Raw genomic sequence first — 20,995 nt, forward strand, 5'->3', positions numbered from 1 at the left:
GAGCATCTTGATCAACGTGACTTTGTGCAACTCCATAGAAAGGGCAAGACTTTCCACCGTGGCCCATGTACCATATAAATCCTTGGTCAGCAAGAGTGTCGTCCTCGAAGCACTTGCCATTCCACAATTGGATTTTGTGGAAAGGCAATGACTGATGTGATTTGAGAGGCAAGGCTGACACCAGCTGTGGTCGCCAGTGCAAGTTGTGCAATGGAAGGCAGCATCTTCACATTGGCAAGTCTCACAGATCCCTGTGGCAAATTCTCTGAGTCCAAGATGACATCTAGATATGTGTCCGGTGGGTGAGATACTCTGCTATGAAGTCATTTTGTGTCTATGTCATTTATGAGAAACAATTACTAGTAAGCCACGGCCTGTTAGATAACCTTTGTTTTTCTCCCTTGCTCAGGAGCCTCTCCATCAATAGCAAAGTCACCAAACATTTCTTGGTTTAAATCATCTTCTGGGATGTCTGGTGATTCTGCATCTACTGCTCTGGCTCGTTTCCTTGGGCTGGTGGTATGCTCTGGCAAAGTTTCATACAGCGCATCAGCACAAGACTCAACCCAAGAGGGCTTTCCCTTTCTGTCTCTTGTAGGTTGGTGAGTAACATAATCAACATCCAAATCCTTTTTTTGTGATAACTTTCCTCTATCTTGGAAAGAATAAGAAATAGCCTTGAGACGCTGGCGTTTTTTTGAGGACATAGTGCTTAGACCGAAGAAAGATTCTGCCGTATGAGAAGTCAACCAATTTGATATCACAAGCTTTGTCTAATCTGGACATCTACTATTGGGAAATTACTCCCCTTCTCATTCTCTTATTTGATCTCCGAATGGCTTTTAGACCCCCCTTCTTACCTGCCCCCACTCTATTCAAAATCCCGCTGGTCCGGATACTTTGGTCTCGGTACACCAAGCCTATCATGTACTTTATCCTTGACAAAGTGGGCAATTACAATTCTCTCCCCATCGCCCCACTTCAGCACCCATGCTCCAGCACCTTTCCTAAAATGTAAACCATAGTGCCAGGGGTGTTACAAGTAACATCAGTCACATGGCCCCCCTATCATTTTCCCTTCATCTCGCCCTCACCATCTACCGGCTCGTCCTCCTTTACCGCCTTTCCGTTGACCGGATCCTCGGGGACCGTTCCCGTCCCTCGCATCGCCCGCCTCTATGCACGTGCACGCACGTTCCTCCTCTGATTCGAACCACCAATGTGGTCCCGGCACCTCTGACTCGGTCTGACTCGTGCCACCAATGTGGCTTTCCTCTTTCTGTTTCTCCTGACTGCGGATTCCTGCACGTTGTATATCTTACCATTGGTCCGTTCCAACGTTTCTCGATCTCATTCCCATTTCGACCATCCATCACTAATCCGGCTATGTTGCCAACGCACCTATACCATTCTCGTATCCCCTTTACCCTTACCTACTGTGCGGTAGCCTTGCCCTTAACCCTCTCCACTTAGTATAAGTAGTCGGTCACCCTGTACTAGATTCTCTAACTTGAATCTACTCAATCTTCCCTGGAACATACTTCCCTCTGAAGCCCCTCAGCTTCAGTCTCTAGTATCTTTTCTTAGTCGCTCTCCGCGGCTAAGTCTACCTCGATCGACCTCATCGTCCGGACAAGACAGTCCTGACCTTGAGTGACTTTTAAGACATCCGTCTACGAAGTCACGTGACACGCGCGTACTGTGATCGCTGCCGACTAGTCGTCGCCAGGCTCACTTGCTATACCGGATCCTTCCGGTTACGTCACGAACGTTAGCGGACGACGCCCCTCTTAGGGCTCCGCCTAACAGATCTATTTGAGTGCGTAACAAGGGGGATATGCTAGCTCAGCACCCAGATCTGGCAGAGCTAGTATGGCATGGTGAGCTTTGCCAAGGCTCACCAAAAGGTCATAAAATGAAGGCGACGCTCCAGGGTCTCGATGACTTGGGGTCTCTCGATTGACGATAACTTCCAATCCAGAAAACTCTGAGGGCCAGACAATGGGATCCGAAGTACGAACCATATCCTTCATATTAGCAACTGATTCCACGCCGGCCTGATATTGATCTGGCGCAATAACACTGGTGATAGCGGACCACAAATGTTCAGCTACCGTTATTTCGGACAACCACTCTCGGACCGCAGGTAAAGAAAGAGTGCCTGATTGGTACAAGTCATCCTGAAGCCGCTAGCCCATTTAAGTTAGTTCTGTATCACAGCAGTATATTAATATGAAGTTACCTCATGACGTTGCATGAATCCTCCGGGGCATAAGGTCACCCTTCCTACTCCAAACTCTCCCCCACCTGAAGGCATGACAAATCCTTGAGAACGCCAAGGCTGCTTTGCCTTCTGAGTTGGCTTGGGCAAAGACTGATCTAAGGCAGGTCTCAGCAATTTGATGGACTGGTTGACACGATCCTAATTATAACTGATTAAAAGAACTTAAACTGTATTAATCAGACTTGTACCATTCTATCAGGCACCATGATTTCTGGCAAATACCAAGCGAGAATCCTTCCGTGCCTGTCAACAAATGTTGCCGGCTCTGATATTAAACCGAATGAAGGACAGTGGAAATATTTTGCTAGCTTATGTCTCTGGCTGTCAGCATGCGATGGGTGGGATGCCTTGGCACTATCTGCAAACCGATCTACATCTAAATCTGCCCGCACTATGGCAACAAAATGAATGACAGACCCCCCAACCATCAAATCAACACTCACGGGGATTAACTACAGCATGGGCTATCACGACCGCAGCTCTGGTAAGTTCAATCTCCGTAATGACATTTGCCGTGACATCGCTACCAGTACTGGGACAGTAAGTCCTGCCACTTGGCCCACAATCTGGTCCTAAAATTCCAGCTGTTCAGTTTTGCCAGACAGTGACATGAGACTCCCTTACCTGGCTCTTTAAAGCAAATTGTCATTGATTTTGTCACCTATCAGCAACTCATACGGCGATGAATCATGGAGTAGGTCATCTACATGCCCACGGAGGATCTTGGACAGAATTGTTACAGCAGGATCTGCCATTTTTCAGTGGTTGAAGTTTGGAAAAACAGACATTAAACGACGGAATGATAAATTTTTCAACCACAGACGATCTAGACTATAAATGGTTTTTAATTTAAGTCGCGATGTGGATCAAAAGACTTTGAAAGATCCAAATTGGGATAGCTTCTAAATTTGGGTGAAATTCAACGCCTACACTGTGAGGCTGTCGGACAGAATACACCAAGATCCCCCATTTCTTGGTGGTTGGAGTATTGAGAACAGAATTGAAATAGCAGAATGGGAAAATTTCTAACCAGGTGGTGTAGACTATATATGGTTTTTAAGGTTTTTGATTTACAACGTGCGATGCGGAGCAAAAGTGGAAGATCCAGATCAGGATAACTTCTAAACTGGACGGGGCCATACTATATGATTTGCGGCAACATACCATCCAAGCAGAGGCCTGTATTATGAAAGAAACAGATGAGAAACAGCAGTCTCAACTTAAGTTACATCTTGTCTTTTAAATTCAAGCTTTATGCTGACGGCAAGTAATAAACCAGTATGCTGCTCTGATTGTCTTCTAACTGAATATCAAATCTTCAGCTTCGGCTGGATTCAGTTAGAAGACAATCAGAGTAAGGCATGTCCTTCTCCTCAGCTCAGGTGAAATACCTGAGATACATCCCTTACTCTGATTGTCTTCTAACTGAATCCAGCCGCAGCTGAAGATTTGATATTCAGTTAGAAGACAATCAGAGTAAGGGGTGAGGCGCAATTGCTACTTGCCAAAAGCCTCATCCCTTGCTCCGATTGCCTTCTAACTGAATCCAGCCTACATGCAGCTGGTATCTCAGGTATTTCACCTGAGTTGAGGAGAAGAGCAATCGTGTCTCACCCCTTACTCCGATTGTCTGAATACCAAATCTTCAGCTGCGGCTGGATTCAGTTAAAAGAAAGACAATCAGAGTCAGGGATGAGACGCAATTGCTCTTCTCCTCAGCTCAAGTGAAATACCTGAGATACCAGCTGCATGTAGGCTGGATTCAGTTAGAAGGCAATCAGAGAAAGGGATGAGGCTTTTGGCAAGTAGCAATTGCGCCTCACCCCTTACTCTGATTGTCTTCTAACTGAATATCAAATCTTCAGCTGCGGCTGGATTCAGTTAGAAGACAATCAGAGTAAGGGATGTATCTCAGGTATTTCACCTAAGCTGAAAAGAAGAGCAATTGCGCCTCACCCCTTACTCTGATTGTCTTCTAACTGAATATCAAATCTTCAGCTGAGACTGGATTCAGTTAGAAGACAATCAGAGTAACGGATGAGGCTTTGGCAAGGCCCATAGCATGTATCTCAGGTATTTCACTTGAGTTGAGGAGAAGAGCAATTGCATCTCACCTCTTACTCTGATTGTCTGCTAACTGAATCCAGCTGCAGCTGCATCTATTCTGTCATGTTCAAGACTAAAGGCGAGCGCACTGAGGGTACTCTCAAGCTCACCCCTATTTCAACAATATGCCGCGGTGAAAATTGGTGGACATTCTAAGTTACTGCATTCGGGGGTCACGTGACTTTTTCGCACGAACAAGGAACCTGGCATCACGATTTCGTTGCAAATTAAAAAAACTAAGTTATATTTGGCATCATTGAATTGAAGAAAAAATAACAGAGCGCAAAAATCAATACAAGGCTGCCGCAGAGGGGCCCTCTCTGCGACAGTCTAGTACTGTCATAATACAGTAATAAAAAGTATGATAAAAAAAGGAATAGCTAACTATATAACATAATCTGCGAATGACGCAATCAGTATTTGCAAAGAGAATATCAAACAGGTTACCTTTGAGTATCGGAGCAAGCCAAAAGAAACATATCTGTAAGCTGCGGTCATTGTTTTGAGAAGAGAGAGCGATGGGAAGTACCTTATGGTGGAGCAGGTGTCATCCTTCCGGAGAAAATACAATACAAGAATGATGGGAGGAGGCGCACCAATGTGGACACTTAAACCTCCCAAGCGCAATGATGGTTGAAGGAGGGGCGCACCAATGTGGACACTAAATCCTCCCCAAGCCAAGCCCCCAGTACTCAATGGTAAACAAAGGGAGGAGAAGTGCGCCAATGTGCACATAGATCTCCTCCCCAAGCCAAGCCCCCAGTACTCAATGGTAAACAAAGGGAGGAGAAGTGCGCCAATGCGCACATAGATCTCCTCCCCAAGCCAACCCCCAGTACTCAATGGTAAACAAAGGGAGGAGAAGTGCGCCAATGCGCACATAGATCTCCTCCCCAAGCCAAGCCCCCAGTACTCAATGATAAAAGAAGGGAGAAGTGTGCCAATGCACACATAGATCTCCCCAGTATATATAGATTGACTAGAAAGAAGGCGTTTAGTGAAGAGATTGTTGAAAAAAAAGACAGACCTTATATGTGGAGGCGCCCCAATAGCCTCCCCAGTGAATGGAAATTGACTAGAAAGAAGGCGTTTAGTGAAGAGACAGTTTAAAAAAAAGGATAGACCTTATATGTGGAGGCGCCCCAATAGCCTCCCCAGTGAATATAAATTGACTAGAAAGAAGGTGTTTAGTGAAGAGACGGTTGAACAAAAACAGACCTTGGATCTGCAGGCGCACCAATAGCCTCCTCAGTGAATAGAAATTGGCTAGAAAGAAGGCATTCAGTGAAGAGATGGTTGAAAAGAGGCATACCTTAGGTATCCTTTCACCGGATGAACCAAAGAAGATCAACCTATGCACCCAAATTAGAAATAGAATTGGAATTAAGAGACACATACCGCGTGGTAGAGAATGAGCGCTCAGTGAGTTGTGAGCCACTTACACAGCTGCAGTCTGTGTAGGTGGCTAACAAGGTGAGCGGATGGAAGAGATGTGGTTTGAAATTGAACCATGTGAAATTGTTGTGCCTGGCTATATGTTACAACATATTTGATGTTGTTTGTCGTGGAAAATGCCGGCGTGACACGATCACATGACTGGTTGGTTTGAAAATTCGCAAAGTCCTTTGCACTGCATTGTTTGGCATGGAAAATGCCGGCGCAACCATGGACACAATCACATGACTGGTTGATTTGAAAATTCTCAAAGTCCTTTGCGCTGCAGTTGTCTTTATGCCACCTAGAAAGAAGAACACAGCAAAGAAGTCCTGTGGCGGTTCTGCCAAGAAACTTTTGGCACCTGTCGGCTCTCCTCCGGTGCCCGCTGCGTCACACGCCGAATCGTCCACGTCATCCTTGGAGCCGGAAGACACTAGGACAACTGAAGATCACAGTATAGTAAGTTTTTTTGCCTACTTCAAGTGTTTCATTGACTGACTGCGGGTCAGTGGTGTTTGATTTGTCGCGATGGCGCGGAAGGTGACGTTGTACTTTTTGAATGCAACGCGTGCCCCCGCGTCATGTGCAGCAAATGCATTGAGGTGCCCAAGGCCCATATCGATGACGTCCGACATACGGATGTAATATTTTTATGTCTTTCTTGTCACTCGTTGCGGACGATCAAGGAGCCCACGCCATATTTTGTGAGTCTTTCTTTATTATTCAAATTTTAAATTGATTGACTGTTCAGGGCTTCTATCATAACATTTTGCCAGAGCAAGGAGGAACGCCTGTACTCCCAGGCTTCCTGCAGCTCAAGGGCAAGTACGAGCTGGCGTCTAGCTCCATCTTGGCAGCCACACCCCTTGCCGTCGTCCATTTTATCCTTGGTGGCAAGGACAGAATCCCGACACCCGTTCCACTCCTCTCCCATTACCTCGACAAGTTCTACCCCAGTGGCGGGTTTCTGTACATCGAGATCTTGTTCGACGTTGCTTCATATCAGCAGATCGACAACTACACCCGCGACCAGGTCCGAACGGTTTCTGAGCTCACCAGTCACCTTGGTTCCACCGGTCGCATCTTTGCGTTTCTCTCCAACCATTCGGAAGAAGACAGTGGGTGGCTCTTTGCAGGGAAAGAGGGTCAAGGTGAGGGAGAGTATGTTGCGATGGAAGTTCAGCATGTAAGTCTAAAATTTTGGACGTTTTAACGTTATGAATTAATGTATCCTAGGTTCTCTCTACAGTGTTAAAGCCCTATGCTAGGATCCTCAAGTCCTCCCACATCGTCTTCCTGGTCTGCGGCTCTGTGGTGGCGCACGAGACACCCTACACTCAGCTCAAGGAGGCCATTCTTCAATTCGACTTCGTGGGCACAATCATCTTTCCCGCACCTCGCTTTCAACCTCTTGTCGCCATGAATTTTTTGGTCGCCATGATGGAACTTGTCGCGATTGAGCAACTCAGCATCCGCAGCGTGTTTCCCACTATGCGGCTCTACCAAGAGCTGGGCCGAGAGGGTCGCTGTGACGGTTGCTGATAAGAGTCGCGACGAGGACGCCCCAGACCGTGTCTCTGTTTGCCGGTACATCTACACATGCAAGTACACCAACTGTGGTAGCATGCAAAAGTTGCCTCCCTACAAGTTGTCCGTCACCAAGCCTCCTGGGTCAATTGTCAACAGCGCAAAGACCAAGAACTGCGCTTGGTTCCAGTCGCCTTCTACTCATTTTGTACTTCAGTCTTCAGCTGTGTCTACCCAAGGCAAGCGCATGAATGAGGGGGTGCCTACTGGGACTGCCAAGAAGGTGCGCAGGTGATTTGGGTATTTACTTGACAGTGTATGTACATAATTTGAATTGAGTTATCACTTTGTCACACGGTTGATTTGGTAACGACGCGTCTTGGTTTGCATGCACGTGATCGCGTCTCCTTCAAAATTTCAACTTTTCGGCCTGGTCTAAGGTTACGCGACGCATACCCACCCTTGCCGAAAGCTCCTGACTTATACAACGTGTCATCAATGGCTGAATGGTATGCTTCTTGGGAGGGAGTACTGACTCTCCACAAAGATCAGTTTGTAAATGGGAAGAATTCCTGTCACAATTTGCTGAGACAGATCCGCAATGAAATTGTCGCAATTCATCACACAAGAGAGGATCCTGAGGATTTACCAAAGGGATTGAAAAAGGTACTGTTCATTCTGAGTATACAATGGTGCTGACATACTTGATATATAGGCTATCCGGAGGTACTACCTCCAGTTCTTAACGGACGCTGATGATCGGCGTGATGAGCAACAGATCTTGGGAGATGACTCAGAGCTGGAGGAAGAACTTGGCATGTCCCCTGAGGACAGAGAGTTGGCGGCTCGTCCTAAGGACGCAGGGTTCTACAAGAAGGAGCTTAAGCTTGGGACGTCGCACAGAAACTCTTTAAGCAGGAGATGGACGACTACGATAAGGAGCAGCAACAGAAGAAAGGCGTACAACATTCTATTAAGTATAGGACTGGACATGCGAGGGAATGGTTCAACAGCATGACCTCTGCACATCGGAAGGAGGTTGAGGAGGCGAGGGACAAGTGGAATAGGGATGGCGCCCCAGCAGAATCACAGGCGATGTAAATTGTCATTTTTTGTTCAATTTCTACTCTAACTATATTGGCAGGTATCGAAAGAAAAACCTCAAAAAAGTTCTCGATGATTTTACAGAACAGATTCATCGTACTATGGGTTGCCGACTCGTGATGTTGGTCAGTCACAAGAAAAATGCCGATCAGACTTTAAGTGTCAAGATGTGAGTATTTATACACTCTCCTCAGTGTAAACTAACAATGTTATTGTTATTCAGTCATGAGTCTCAGCCTGTCAATCAGAAGAAATCGTTTAGCCAGAGTTCTTGAGGAAGCAAAGAATGGACGTCTGAAGGTTTTGAAAAATATGCCGAGTGGTCAAAGGCTGAATTCTGTGAGTTTTGTATTTTTTTTGGATCGGTTCAGACTGCTCAATGACCATGTATCAGACCCCACCAATGATGATGATGACTCCTCCGATGAAGAAACGAATGATGGAAAGGATGCAATGCCCGAAGTCATCCTGGATAACCACGGTTACGCAAAGCTCCCTTCTCGTAAGGAAGTGAGCCTCAAGGGGCAACAAGAACTGGTTCGGCAAATTTTTCATGCATCTTACAGCGAGTTGTTGATTACTTCGTCTTTGTCGATTTTAACTTGACTCACCTTCCGTTTTTCAGAAGTCTTCACTGGTAGCATGAAGCCAGTACCTTGGCTCTCAATCGCCGGTGAGCCTTTGCTGTACCTGGATCCAGACTCCATCCCCAATGGTTTTACCGTGCAAGACCCATCTCATTTGAGAGTGAAGGAAATCAACAAACTTTGGGGCCATTGGGAAGCCCGGAAGGCTTCGAAGCAGAGACTCGTTATTTTTGTCGGAGCTGCAAGTGCCCACATGAACAAGTCCCTGCTCGAAAATGCTGTTTATGTAGGCGAGAAGAAATCAAAAAAGAAGTACGTAGAAGTCGACGATGAAGAAGGAGCCTCAGCTGCCCCTACACCCATGAAACGTACAAGACGGCTGGCCGAGGACAGCTCCGAGGACAGCTCTGATGATAATCTAGCTCCATCAGCAGGCCTCGTCGCTCGACCGTCAGTTGCTCAAGAAGGCATACGCACACCAGCTACTGTGCCAATGAAAGATCGAATGTCATTCTTACGATCCCTCAGCAGCAACAGAGAGTATCTGCTTTTCATTTCGAGTATTGGTGGCTTGAAAAAGGTACGCTTGTGATTTTTACCTAGATTGGTGAAACTTGACACTCACCCGATGCAGGAACAAAGCTCTGAGGCAACCGAATGGCCTGCATGGGCGACATGGTCTTGGGAGGGATCGCACCTTCCAAACAGTGTACACTCAGAGGTTAGTGAGTTGGACATGTTCTTTGAGGTAGTCTCATCTGCGAAGATATCTGGCTTGGCGTCAGCCATGAAGGTCGGCCTAGGTCTCGGGATGCTGCTAAGAGAATGTAAGCGAGTCATCGAGTATGAGGCGGATGACGCTACCCCCAACACCCCCTCTTACCTTGGCACCTCTATTTTGGGTATCAAGACCCTCGACCTCGTTATAGAGGCAATAAACACAGCCAGAGGTGGGGTCACCCGCATGGTCAAGGCGAAGGAGGGACAACATGCTGCCATTACTGAGGCTGGTGGAGAAGAACATGGTACCGATACTGCCGCTCAGACTATTTCGACCAGGGAAGAGGAAGTGGATGACGAGAAACAAAGGGAGGAAGATGAGATGAGAAGGAAGGTTGAAGAGGAACTTCGCGAGACAGAGGAACAGAAGAAGAAAATGGCGATGCTGCAGGAGGACATGAGAAAGCTGGAGGAGAGAAAGCGAAAGCTGGAGGAGGAGAACCAGAAGCTGTTGAAACTGGTGGAAGTGGCGAACGAAAAGGACAGTGAGGGTAAGGAGCCGGAGAAGGCTGAGGAGGAGGAGGAGGAGGAGGTAGTGCAGAAAGGGAAGAAAAGAGGAAAGTCTGGGGGATCTGGAAGACCATCCAAAAAGCCTACCACTGACAATATTCGTCGATCCAGCAGAGCCAGACAGCCGTCCAAAAAGGCCATGCGCAAGTGACATAGCATAGCACATTGTATTGTTGCTGTTTTCATTCATAAATCTAGTGGATATTACTAGGCAAAGTAATATACATTATAAGGTGGCCAGTATATAGTTGACATGGCCACTCAAGATCCTTAGACCTCATCTACAAGCAGGAGGCTGGCTGAACTGGCCAGTACTTGCTCTACATGACCGGCCAGCACCTTTATACATGCCAGTACCTGCCCTATACCCCCGGCTGGGACTCTTATACTGTGCTGGCCAGTACTTGCACTACATGACTGGCCAGCACCTTTATACATGCCAGTACCTGCCCTCTACCCCCAGCCGGGGCTCTTATACTGAGCAGTATAAGAGCCCCGGCTGGGGGTAGAGGGCAGGTACTGGCATGTATAAAGGTGCTGGCCAGTCATGTAGTGCAAGTACTGGCCAGTTCAGCCAGCCTCCTGCTTGTAAAATGAGCACATGGCCTATACCCCCGGCCGGGGCTCTTATACAGCACAGTATAAGAGTCCCGGCTGGGGGCTGTGTCATGGCTGAGCTGCCCAGTACCTGCCCTGTGTGCTCGGCCAGGGCTCTTATATGATCATATATAAGAGTGCTGGCTGGAGGCTGTGTCCTGGCTAAGCTGGCCAGTACCTGCCCAATACCCCTGGCCGGGACTCTTATACAGGGATGTATAACAGTCCTGGCCGGGGGCTATGTCATGGCTGAGCTGGCCAGTACCTGCCCTGTGTGCTCGGCCGGGGCTCCTATACGACCATGTATAAAAGTGCTGGCCAGTACCTGCTCTATGTGCTCGGCCGAGGCTCTTATACGTCCATGTATACAAGTGCTGGCCGGAGGATGTGTCCTCACTGAGCTGGCCCCTGCCCTACCACAGTTGGCCAGTACTCCTATACATAGGTGTATGAGCAGGGCTGGCCGGAGGCTGGGTCCTGGTGAAGCTGGCCAGTGCCTGCCCTATGTGCTCGGCCGAGACTCCTATACGACTGTCCATAAGAGTGCTGGCCAGAGGCTGGGTCCTGCCCTACATGGCCGGCCAGCACCCTACATGTGGTCATATGAGCAGTGCTGGCCGAGCACTTGTATATGGAAACATCGGCCAGTCCTAGCTCTACACACTGCCTGAGTGGTCACACAGGCTACATACCTTGCGGGTTCAAGGTACACTGGCTGTGCCTACCTCTACACACCGGCCAGCCACATATCTACCTGGACAGGCCGGTACTGGCTGGGACACATTCTACAGCCTTTTGGCACATCCGGGGCACCACTTCTACGTCCAAAGTGACTGAAGGGTCTGTTGTCGCAGGAATGAAAACTGGTTCGATCTTGAATTGAACAGTGTCATTGCTCTTCTGCCCGTGTTAAACAAACATCATTGTAAAATCAAGATCAACTCACGTCCATTGTGAGGTAAAATTCTCAGTGCAGCATTCAAGATGAGAACTTGCGTTAGAGTAAATAGCGTGCGACGGTATTGTTTCATCCTCATATGTACGTTTAAACGAATGCCATTATGGGGCAGTGCTTCGTCAGACTACCCTCAGATAGGAAGATCCGAACTATGCACATTTTGTTCGGGTTGTCTGCAGCCTTTGCTTCTCTTTAGTCAGGTGACATAATTCAAATACCGTACATCTCAGTGAAAATATGGTCATGGCAAGGGGAAGCCGAGCCGAAGGCTCGGCGGGAGCTTTCCAAGGGGTCGAGGTTTGGGGGTCGCAAAACCATACCAGGGGTAGCCTCCTGCGTACTATGTAGCTTCTGGCGATTGCACTCCAACATGCAGTGTCCCTTCTCAAGGTGAGTCTGTGCTCCAGTTCATGCACTAATAGTGTGTCTAAATAACTTCATTGGGTCTATCATACAGGCATTCTCGACAAAAGATTCCCATTCTTCCCGAAGAACAAGTGTGTTGCTATGGTGCTACTGTGTTATTAGACACCTTACCTTTTCCAGGAACAAAGTGGACGGTCCGAGTCTGGGAGTATCCTGCCGCACTGCTACAGTGCATGGTCCTCCATTTGTTACAGGCATCCGTAACACCTACAGGAGCCCCAGCTCTGCCTATGCCTGCCCCCGCTCTGCTAGACTCCCCGCGCGGCGGTGCGCCGCCCGCGCCTAGAAAGACAGCGGTCTGGACCGCTATGACCCCGCCCCTGGCGCTATGACCCCGCCCCTGGCCTAGACAGCCTTGTACCTGATCCATGGAGGCTGTATGCCTCATGGTCACCCTAGATCAAGCGCATGCATACCGCATGTCGCTTCATGAAGATCCGGAGCGCTCTTGGCGCTTCCTGTACCTATGCGCAGCTGCCCTTGGCGCAGCATGCTTGATCAGAGGTTAAGCCTCATGTATCTTATCTGAACCTCATGTCTTGTTATCATAGATCCTAGATATACTATTGATTACAGACTGAGCTAGAATACTTGTAGTACTTCCCTATAAGTAGGCAGATTATTGTACTTAGACTTTACTTTAATCTACTAGGTTCATCCCCAGAACTTGCTCAACTAAGCCTTACCAGCTTCCTTGTGTGAGACCGCACTTCTAAGTCACCCCCATACGACTTAGCACGTATCCGCTAGCCCTGTATCTCAACGAGCGCCGTCTTACCGAGATCACCGGAGGAACCCTTGACATTCCGTCAAGCTGAGAACCACCCTCAGCTTCAGTAGACTCACTCGAGTCGTCGCTGAGAAGACCTATCCTAGTTCGCACACGCCGACCAACGGTCAGCGTAACACCATTGGCAATGAATCCTGCGGGACCCCCACAGGAATTCATTGCCAATGCAGCGGTCATGTAGTAGTACTACTGATCTTGCAGTGTGCGACTTCTACTTGGCATTCAAATGGAGATAACCTGGAGAATTTTGCACCAATTATTTCGCGGCTAGCAGCTGTGAGTCACACAGTGAGTTCTTTTTAATCTGTTGCCTTCTTTGCTCGCTCTCAAGCACAATTTTCGTTGGCTATTGACCCACTGTTAATATTATACATGCCATACTTCAGACCAATCTCATTCCCACTTCTCAGCGCAGCCACTTTTGCTACAAGAACGTTGGACCGATCTCATTCGCCCACTGTACGTTTTCCAATCTCATCCTCAGCACACTCCCATGCCACCATGGCTACTCACCGCATACTCAAACAGTTTTCCATCTTACCACCTCAGCACACTCCCGTGCCACCATGGCTACTCACCGTGTACTCGAACAGTTCCATCTTACCAGAGAGGCATTTGACTGGGTCATTGGCGAAGTGGAAGCCAATCTCGTCCTCAGCACACTCCCGTGCCACCATGGCCACTCACCACATACTCGAACAGTTCCATCTTACCACCTCAGCACACTCCCGTGCCACCATGGCTACTCACCACATACTCGAACAGTTCCATCTTACCACCTCAGCACACTCCCATGCCACCATGGCTACTCACCGCATACTCGAACAGTTCCATCTTACCAGAGAGGCATTTGACTGGGTCATTGGTGAAGTGGAAGCCAAGTTCAACCAGTCATTAGTGAACCCGGGAGAGGTGTATGGCACACTTGCTACAACAATATCCTGGGTTTCATCAGCAATGCGCCGATCATGAGCGGGGAGCTGCCAGGGCACATCCAAGTCGATTCCCACTGTTAATATTATACATGCCATACTAATACTTACAAAAACTTCTTCAGATCAATCTCATTCCCCTGCTGTACATTTTCCAATCTCGTTCTCAGCACACTCTAGTGCAGCCTTCTGCATAGCCTTCACAACTTCACTGACTTCCGTAAAGGTACCTACATTCTTGTATACATTTTGTATGATATGCGCTTGAAAACCTGTAGCATCTGCAAGCTGTTGAACTTGGTAGTCGAAGCCAATCTGTGCAAAGTCTCCAATATCACAGATATGAATTTCAGAATTGAAAAATGCAACAACATCAGTGTCGGAAGGTGCAGTAGTCTTTTGGAGCTGGGTTTCCTGGGATTGTGGCTGAGAGGGATTGCCTGCACTTTGTGGCTGAGAGAGATTGCCTGCACGAGTTTTGACTTGCCATTGAGATGACTGACAGTGCAGATGTACAGGCATTATATATTTGCGTATGGTAACTAACAAGGGGTCAGTGGCAGTCCAAAGTTCAGTAAGATTTCGTATTTGCAAGTAGTAGTATACTATACACACCCTTAAAGCAGTGCAGTGAATATCGGCAACTTGAATGCTAATAAACTCTTGATGGCAAACTGTATAAGCCGTCACGCAAATGAATCTGGATTGGGCTAGCAGTAATTGGGTACAGAAAATCTAGCGGTTAGAGTGGTCGTGGTAGTGATTTAAAAATTCAGCCCCCCTAAATGAGTGGCTGCCTCCGATCTCTTTATACTCCGTCTCTCACTGCCAGCAGTGCTACTGCAGACATGTCTGTCTTTGAGCCGAGATCAGTCCTGATGCTCCTCAAAAACTCGACGGCCATTCCACCCCTCGAGAAAAATTTGTTCGAGAAACACTGGGCTGCCAGTGTGAGTCCAACATGCTGCCAGTGAGACATAGAGACAATACTTACTGACACAACATAATGATACTAGGTAGAAAAACGTGTTGCTGCATGGAAAGACTCACGCAGCCATAAGTGCAATCCTCGGCCAGAGTTCCAGTTAAAGTGGGAGGCTGAAGTCGTTGAGTATGTCCAGTGTGTATGGGACAAGACCCGCACACGATCAAAGAAGAACGAGCTGAACACACTGGCCTTTGGCATCCCATTGTTGGGCCCACGATTTTTGCCACCAATGTATCTGCACAGTCGTAAGCGTCCAGGTGGAGGACCAGTCGAACCTACTGCACAGTACCTCAAGCCATTAAACATTATTCACCCATTTTATTTCCCGCAGCTTGCACAATGCCCTCGTTGTGGCTCACATGACAGTGTCGTCTGGGAGGGCTGGACGAGTACAGGAGCGCGGGAGCTCCATGGCCTGTGCTATGAAGAAATGGCCCTAGGTACACAGCTGCGGTGCAATGTCTGCAAGGAAAAGTCAGCGAAGGGACCACCCACAACCAGAAACTCACAGGGACTTGGAAAATCATTAGAGATTGAAGGCTACTGTTTTGCAACAACAAGCGCAGCATATTGGAAGTCATGGGAGCATTGGAAAATTCCTCGTGAGCATCACATGTCAGAGATTAGTTGTGTCAACACGCACCTGACACATGTTGACAAACAGGTGGCATCCCAGTCTTCTTCCATTGTTGTGCTCTGACACGTGAGCTTTTTGACTTGCTGGTGGAGCTACGACCATCAACAACCTCAGCAGGACTGGAGGAATGAGTCAAACGTGAGTAGTTGTATGCTCCGGACTATTCAACCTTGCTTACCTTATTGGGTGTTCACAAGAACTCCACCTGCTGGAACACAAGTGCCAAATGCTCGAATACTTGGAGGAGGTTTCTAGGCAGCCCAAGGCAAATAACATTGTCAACTACTTTACTGGCAGTAAGAGTTGCAGTAGTCAGACTCAAGTTCTCCAGGAATTCTCGGACCCTAGCAACTCACTTGGCTATGCTGACAAATGGATCTCGGACGAGGTCATTACTGAAGTCTTTGTTGATTTCACTGCCTGTACGAGGCAGAAGGAGAGTGAGTTATACTTGAAGACACTATCAGGTACATTTTCATATGCTCTTGTCAATTCTGACTTACCTGAACGTAACACTAGCCATATGCGGTTCACTCGATAACACATTTAAAGCTGCAAGCAAAGCAATGCTCACCAACAAAGATCGCCAAAAACTGAGAGTGTTGAAGGGTGGTATCTTGAGTGTGCTGAATGAGGATAATCAGATCATGTCATGGGTAAGTTCCAAGTCATTGGATAATAACTCAGCCACTGACTTCCCTTGGTTCATTGCAACTACTATTGTAGCGCTTCTGCCAGACTCGCACTAATGCTGAGATAACCGAACTTCTCCAAGGTCTCAAGCGTCGTCATGAGCTTCTCGACATTCCCCAGCCCAAGATGATGGTGGCAGACAATTGCTGCCAAGTTCGGAAGGCTGTGACTGCTGCAATGCCAGAGACCGATTCAAAACTTGATGTCTGGCATTTTGGTGCAAGGTGAGTAGTGCCGAGTCTCTTTATTTTTGATTTATACTACATGTTAATGGGATTGACAGGTATATTGCGGCCATGCTCCACTCTAGCAAAAGCCCATATCGAGCTGCTGTTGCTGCTGACATCATAGGTGCAATACTTGAGAAGCATGCTGAACATGGTCGACCTGCAGAATATTGGGACCGAGAGGAACAGGAACAGAAACTCGTTGTTGCGTTTGACAAGTGGGCAGACAAAGGTGTCTGGTCTGCAGCTGCACAGAAGGTAAGTAGTATGGAACTGCCAGACTCTGAAACAGGTACTACTGATGCTACGGGCAGGTTCATCAAGAACAATTGAAGCATGTTCGCAATGGCTGTCTCGAGCGCAACATCAAAGGGATCAGGGCCGATGGCAGCCGAATTGAAGGGTCCCATAAAGGCTGGAATTCACTTCAGCGCGCACAGCCAAGCGGCATCATAATGCTTAGTGCTCTTGGTCACGACTTTGTTCTCCGTCATAATGTGAGAGTCGCATCCAGCAGATCTCATATGACACCGTTCATCAAGTTCACTCATGGTTCTCACCACCTCCAACTCTGCGACCACATTGCGAAGCTTCACAACACGCTGCAACAACAGAATCCCAGCTGCGAGCTCCTTGTCCTTCCTGAGCTACATGTTGTGGAATCAGGTGAAACTTTTGGGCTGGTCGTGTCTGACCATATCACGACATTTGGGGGACTTTTAGTCAAGGAGGAGGATATTGAGGATGGGCCACTCAACACTTTCGATTCTGCCACTGATCCTCTCACAGGTGAGGAGGTGGACTTAGCTCTACAGGCCAGTCGCAACATTTCCGTCAATGAGTGGCAAATTGACCCCGCACTTCTTGAACTCCCCGCTGGAGCTTCCAAACCTTTGAGTTCAGCTTCTACTACGGCCGTGCCCCCTTCTCCAATGAAACGAAAGGTTTTGGACTCTGATGACCAGGGTGATGGCAACAGCACCGCAAAAAAACTAAGGCTGATTTGTCAGGACAATGTTCTCCAGGTACGCAATGCTCCTCACTCATAGCAACTCCTAATTTATCACATTCAGCCGGCATCTCTCAGCAATGTTCCCGGTACAGTGTCAAGTGCTGGGAAACTGGATGAGTACTTTTCCTCGGTGCGAGCTGCCAGGCATGGCGAGGAACGCAAATCCAACACTCTCCATCACAGCAGCATCGGAGACACGGCAGCCCTCCCTATCGATATATCTAGTTCAGACTTGGACTTGCCTCCTTCCACCAGCACCAGCATCAACAATTCGATCATGACCTCCTTCCCTTCCACCAGCGCTGGCATCAACAATTCGATCAACCCAAGAGCAGGCCAGACCCCCTCTCAGCGCCTTTTCTCCATTGCCACTGGTATTGATCCCCGCTCTTTGGCCATGCAAGACTCAGACGAATTTTACTTGTTCATGGACATGTGAGCCAAGTTCAAATGGCTCTCATACCAAATGACATCAAAGCGCTGGGCCTTGGCTACAGAGGAATATAACCTCCGTCTGGTGAAGAAAAAGGGTGAGTCAGTTGTCAGAAAGAATCCACAAGCTCTCCTCCGCGCACTGGGCGACATTGAGCCGAAGTTGATGAACAAGATCATCAAGGATGACTATACTTGTGAGCTTGTTCACCCTCTCCATCACCCTCTCGCTGCTTCTGACACTTGCCAAACACAGCGAAAAAAAACGACGAGTCCTTTTGGCGCTGGCATTGCTCTGTTGTGCCACTCGTGAAAAAAGAGCCAGGAAAAAAGGTAAATTGCTCGCATCAATCTATCCCGTAACTATCTCCATGCTCATCATCATTGCTAGCCTCGAAAGCCGCAGACTTGCTCCCGCTGCCAGACCATCATGTACCCTGGTGCTGAAAACTCTCCCCTCAACCACAAGAAGGGTTATTGTGCCGATGGCGTCAAGCAAGTGTCGAAAGATGGTGGAGATGAGCTCCCTGCTTGGCCTCAACCACGAGGAATCTTCTCTGAGGGCCGTATTTTCCACCCCCACCCCTTCCTGTCAGCTGTTCAGCGTATCTACTAGTGCTGCCGTGGTCCAGTTCGGTCCGGTTCAGAGGGTCCTGGATGAGAACCGAGAACCGGACCATGGTCCGGTTCTGCAAAATCTTCGAACCCCGAACCGGACCACAGAGAACGGTTCTCTGTGGTCCAGTTCGGTTTTTTTCTGGTCCGAACTCAAACCGAACCCGAAAATTTTCAGCGGCGAGCATGAAAAAAAAAACATCTAATATATCCACCTCCAGTAAAAGGTAGTCTTGCGCAGTGTTGTAGCCGGTCCTCAATGAACAGAACCTCCTGTTATAGAGGTGAGTTGGTGAGAGACTTGAGAGTTTAATTAGTTAGTGCTTACCTTCGAAAAGGCTAAATGTAGCTTGATTAATCAACAACGTGAATCCCGAAGACGACAGTCTGATGTCGAGGCAGATGTTGTCGAAGTCGAAGTCGATAAGGGTTCGGAATGGTTCGGGAAGGCCAAACCAGAACTGGACCGTTTGGGAAGACCTAGAACCGAGAACCGTTTTCTGGTCTGGTTCTAGCTGGCGCAAGAACCATGGACCGAACCGCGGAGAACCGGACCAAAAGTCCGGTTCGAACCATGGTTCTGGACCGGACCGCGGCAGCACTAGTATCTACGAGCATGTGTTCATGCAGGGGCCAGGAGATATGGACACGCTTGAGACTGAAGCCTTCGCCAAGTTGCTTGTCTCGTGCACGGAGGTCCATGACGACGGCACAGTCCTTTTCCGACTTTTCAAGGATTTTATCATCGACCCATCTACTCCCCGCGAGCGCATAGTCACTCACAACAACAATGAGTGGCTCATGATCAATTACCTCCAGCAGCAGTAGTTCCCACTGATTTTTTTTTTTCAAGTTGCTGTGAGCGTTTTTCGTTGCCTTCATCTGGGGAAAGTCGTTGATTTTTCATCCCTCACTCTGTAGTTCCCACCGATCTTTTTCAAGTTGCTTTGTGAGCGTTTTCGTCGCCTTCATCCTGGGGAAAAGTCGTTGATTTTCGTTCCTCACTCAGTCTTATCGTGTCCGTGTGTGTTCGTATGCCTTCTGCGTTTCGTACGTCTCCGCAAACTAATTCAGAGTCTATTTCAAGTTGGTATTGCTTTGTGAGCGTTTTTTGTTGCCTTCCATCCTGGGGAAAGTCGTTGATTTTCGTTCCTTCCTCAGTCTTATCATGTTCGTATGCCTTCTGCGTTCGTACGTCTCCGCAAATTAATACAGAGTCTATTTGGTATCGAGTTGGGTACAGAGTGTAAGTCCATGCTGAGAGATGAAAACTTCAACGTCGACGTCAAACGTCACGTGACGTTCAAAACTCACGTGCTTTTCAAACGGTCCAAACGGTCTGTCGGTCTTTGAAAAAACGGTCGACCGTTTGTAAGCCAGCCCTTGCCATGGCGCAGCTGCCTCAAAGTTCCATCCCCTTCTTGGCTCAGTGGAAACGTACAGAACGTTCCGTGATCATGCACATGGTCTATTTGACTATCGTTTCATCTTTCCATCTTCAAGGATATCTCTCCTGACAAACCCAGAGCGCTTAAAAGTTTGCCCTCCCAACTGGCTGCGACTGAGGCATCCTGATCACCCGAATTCACTCAATCCTTTCGAAAACATCTTTCGCCCTCTTTTCTCAATCTCAGCGTCCCCACTTCTTTTTCCCTATCACCATAGTAAGTCCACGTCATACGCCACCTGGAACGCTTGGCTGGTTTTCGCTCTGATAAAGCGAACACCCTTCCATTTTCCACGCTATCTCCACTTCTCAAGCACAAGACTCTGCCACTTGATTCGATACCTTTACCAAAGGATCTCGCCAAACTACTCAAAACTTTACGTCTTGAATCCAATCCTCCTCCTAATCGTCGAATAATGGATTATACGCCAAAGAATGCTGAGCACGTAGATTTTGTTGGGGAAGTGGACTATACTGAACGCTAGTGGCTTCAGGAGCTGCCTCCAAGACCAGAGGTACGTTCCACCACCATCACTAATTCAGACGCTAACGCCTCATGCAGCCGTGCACTATTAATCTGACACGTATCATGAGGACCTGACGGCTTTCGCGAAGGCGAATTTATGGTAGGTCTGTGTGATTAACGGAGAAGACTTCTGCGGAGTAAGTGGTTACTGCAATTGCCTGATGCGCGTTCTCACTTCGTCTGCATTCTAGTTTCGTTGTTTCTGACGCACGCACGCAACATTTGCTACACATGGTATCCTCCCGACGGACATGACTATTCCTAATGCCAGTTCGCATTGTCTCTCGGTCCTGTCGATGATTTATTCTTGTGATGCTGATGTACTAACCATATGTATGTCAGCTACCTTTTACAGATGCCCAATCAAGGACCTCATCGGT

General features: G+C 48.0%; 7 protein-coding genes across 7 annotated transcripts; 4 read left to right on the plus strand and 3 right to left on the minus strand.

The window, feature by feature from the left end:
• Positions 1-283: 283 nt before the first annotated feature.
• F5147DRAFT_778104 (uncharacterized protein) lies at positions 284-707 on the minus strand (the record flags this gene model as incomplete). The annotated part of the gene is made up of 2 exons (XM_041442078.1): positions 284-334; positions 387-707. 2 exons carry the CDS (start codon positions 705-707, stop codon positions 284-286), a joined length of 372 nt encoding a protein of 123 aa, XP_041288357.1.
• A 1,104-nt stretch (positions 708-1,811) lies between these two features.
• F5147DRAFT_778105 (uncharacterized protein) lies at positions 1,812-2,933 on the minus strand (the record flags this gene model as incomplete). The annotated part of the gene is made up of 5 exons (XM_041442079.1): positions 1,812-2,189; positions 2,243-2,422; positions 2,473-2,675; positions 2,728-2,856; positions 2,909-2,933. 5 exons carry the CDS (start codon positions 2,931-2,933, stop codon positions 1,812-1,814), a joined length of 915 nt encoding a protein of 304 aa, XP_041288358.1.
• A 1,746-nt stretch (positions 2,934-4,679) lies between these two features.
• On the minus strand, positions 4,680-5,700 carry F5147DRAFT_763428 (uncharacterized protein; the record flags this gene model as incomplete). The annotated part of the gene is made up of 7 exons (XM_041440638.1): positions 4,680-4,726; positions 4,776-4,788; positions 4,838-4,871; positions 4,920-5,369; positions 5,418-5,465; positions 5,515-5,562; positions 5,609-5,700. 7 exons carry the CDS (start codon positions 5,698-5,700, stop codon positions 4,680-4,682), a joined length of 732 nt encoding a protein of 243 aa, XP_041288359.1.
• A 421-nt stretch (positions 5,701-6,121) lies between these two features.
• Positions 6,122-10,486, plus strand: F5147DRAFT_778106 (uncharacterized protein; the record flags this gene model as incomplete). Its single annotated transcript, XM_041442080.1, has 12 exons — positions 6,122-6,286; positions 6,337-6,531; positions 6,579-7,013; positions 7,064-7,276; positions 7,335-7,637; positions 7,907-8,020; positions 8,070-8,314; positions 8,368-8,451; positions 8,499-8,627; positions 8,695-8,960; positions 9,084-9,625; positions 9,680-10,486. 12 exons carry the CDS (start codon positions 6,122-6,124, stop codon positions 10,484-10,486), a joined length of 3,498 nt encoding a protein of 1,165 aa, XP_041288360.1.
• A 3,121-nt stretch (positions 10,487-13,607) lies between these two features.
• F5147DRAFT_778107 (uncharacterized protein) lies at positions 13,608-14,078 on the plus strand (the record flags this gene model as incomplete). Its single annotated transcript, XM_041442081.1, has 1 exon — positions 13,608-14,078. The coding sequence occupies one exon, from the start codon at positions 13,608-13,610 to the stop codon at positions 14,076-14,078; it is 471 nt and encodes a 156-aa protein (XP_041288361.1).
• Positions 14,079-18,282: 4,204 nt separating this feature from the next.
• On the plus strand, positions 18,283-18,643 carry F5147DRAFT_583835 (uncharacterized protein; the record flags this gene model as incomplete). The annotated part of the gene is made up of 2 exons (XM_041431751.1): positions 18,283-18,360; positions 18,419-18,643. Coding segments are annotated over 2 exons (303 nt in total), but the record flags the coding sequence as incomplete, so codon positions are not given.
• Positions 18,644-18,901: 258 nt separating this feature from the next.
• On the plus strand, positions 18,902-19,502 carry F5147DRAFT_816815 (uncharacterized protein; the record flags this gene model as incomplete). Its single annotated transcript, XM_041443584.1, has 2 exons — positions 18,902-18,926; positions 19,022-19,502. 2 exons carry the CDS (start codon positions 18,902-18,904, stop codon positions 19,468-19,470), a joined length of 474 nt encoding a protein of 157 aa, XP_041288363.1. The 3' UTR covers positions 19,471-19,502.
• Positions 19,503-20,995: the final 1,493 nt, after the last annotated feature.

Source organism: Suillus discolor (assembly GCF_016758755.1).
Source record: "Suillus discolor strain FC423 chromosome Unknown F5147scaffold_67, whole genome shotgun sequence".
In the NCBI taxonomy this organism is placed as follows: Eukaryota; Fungi; Basidiomycota; class Agaricomycetes; order Boletales; family Suillaceae; genus Suillus; species Suillus discolor.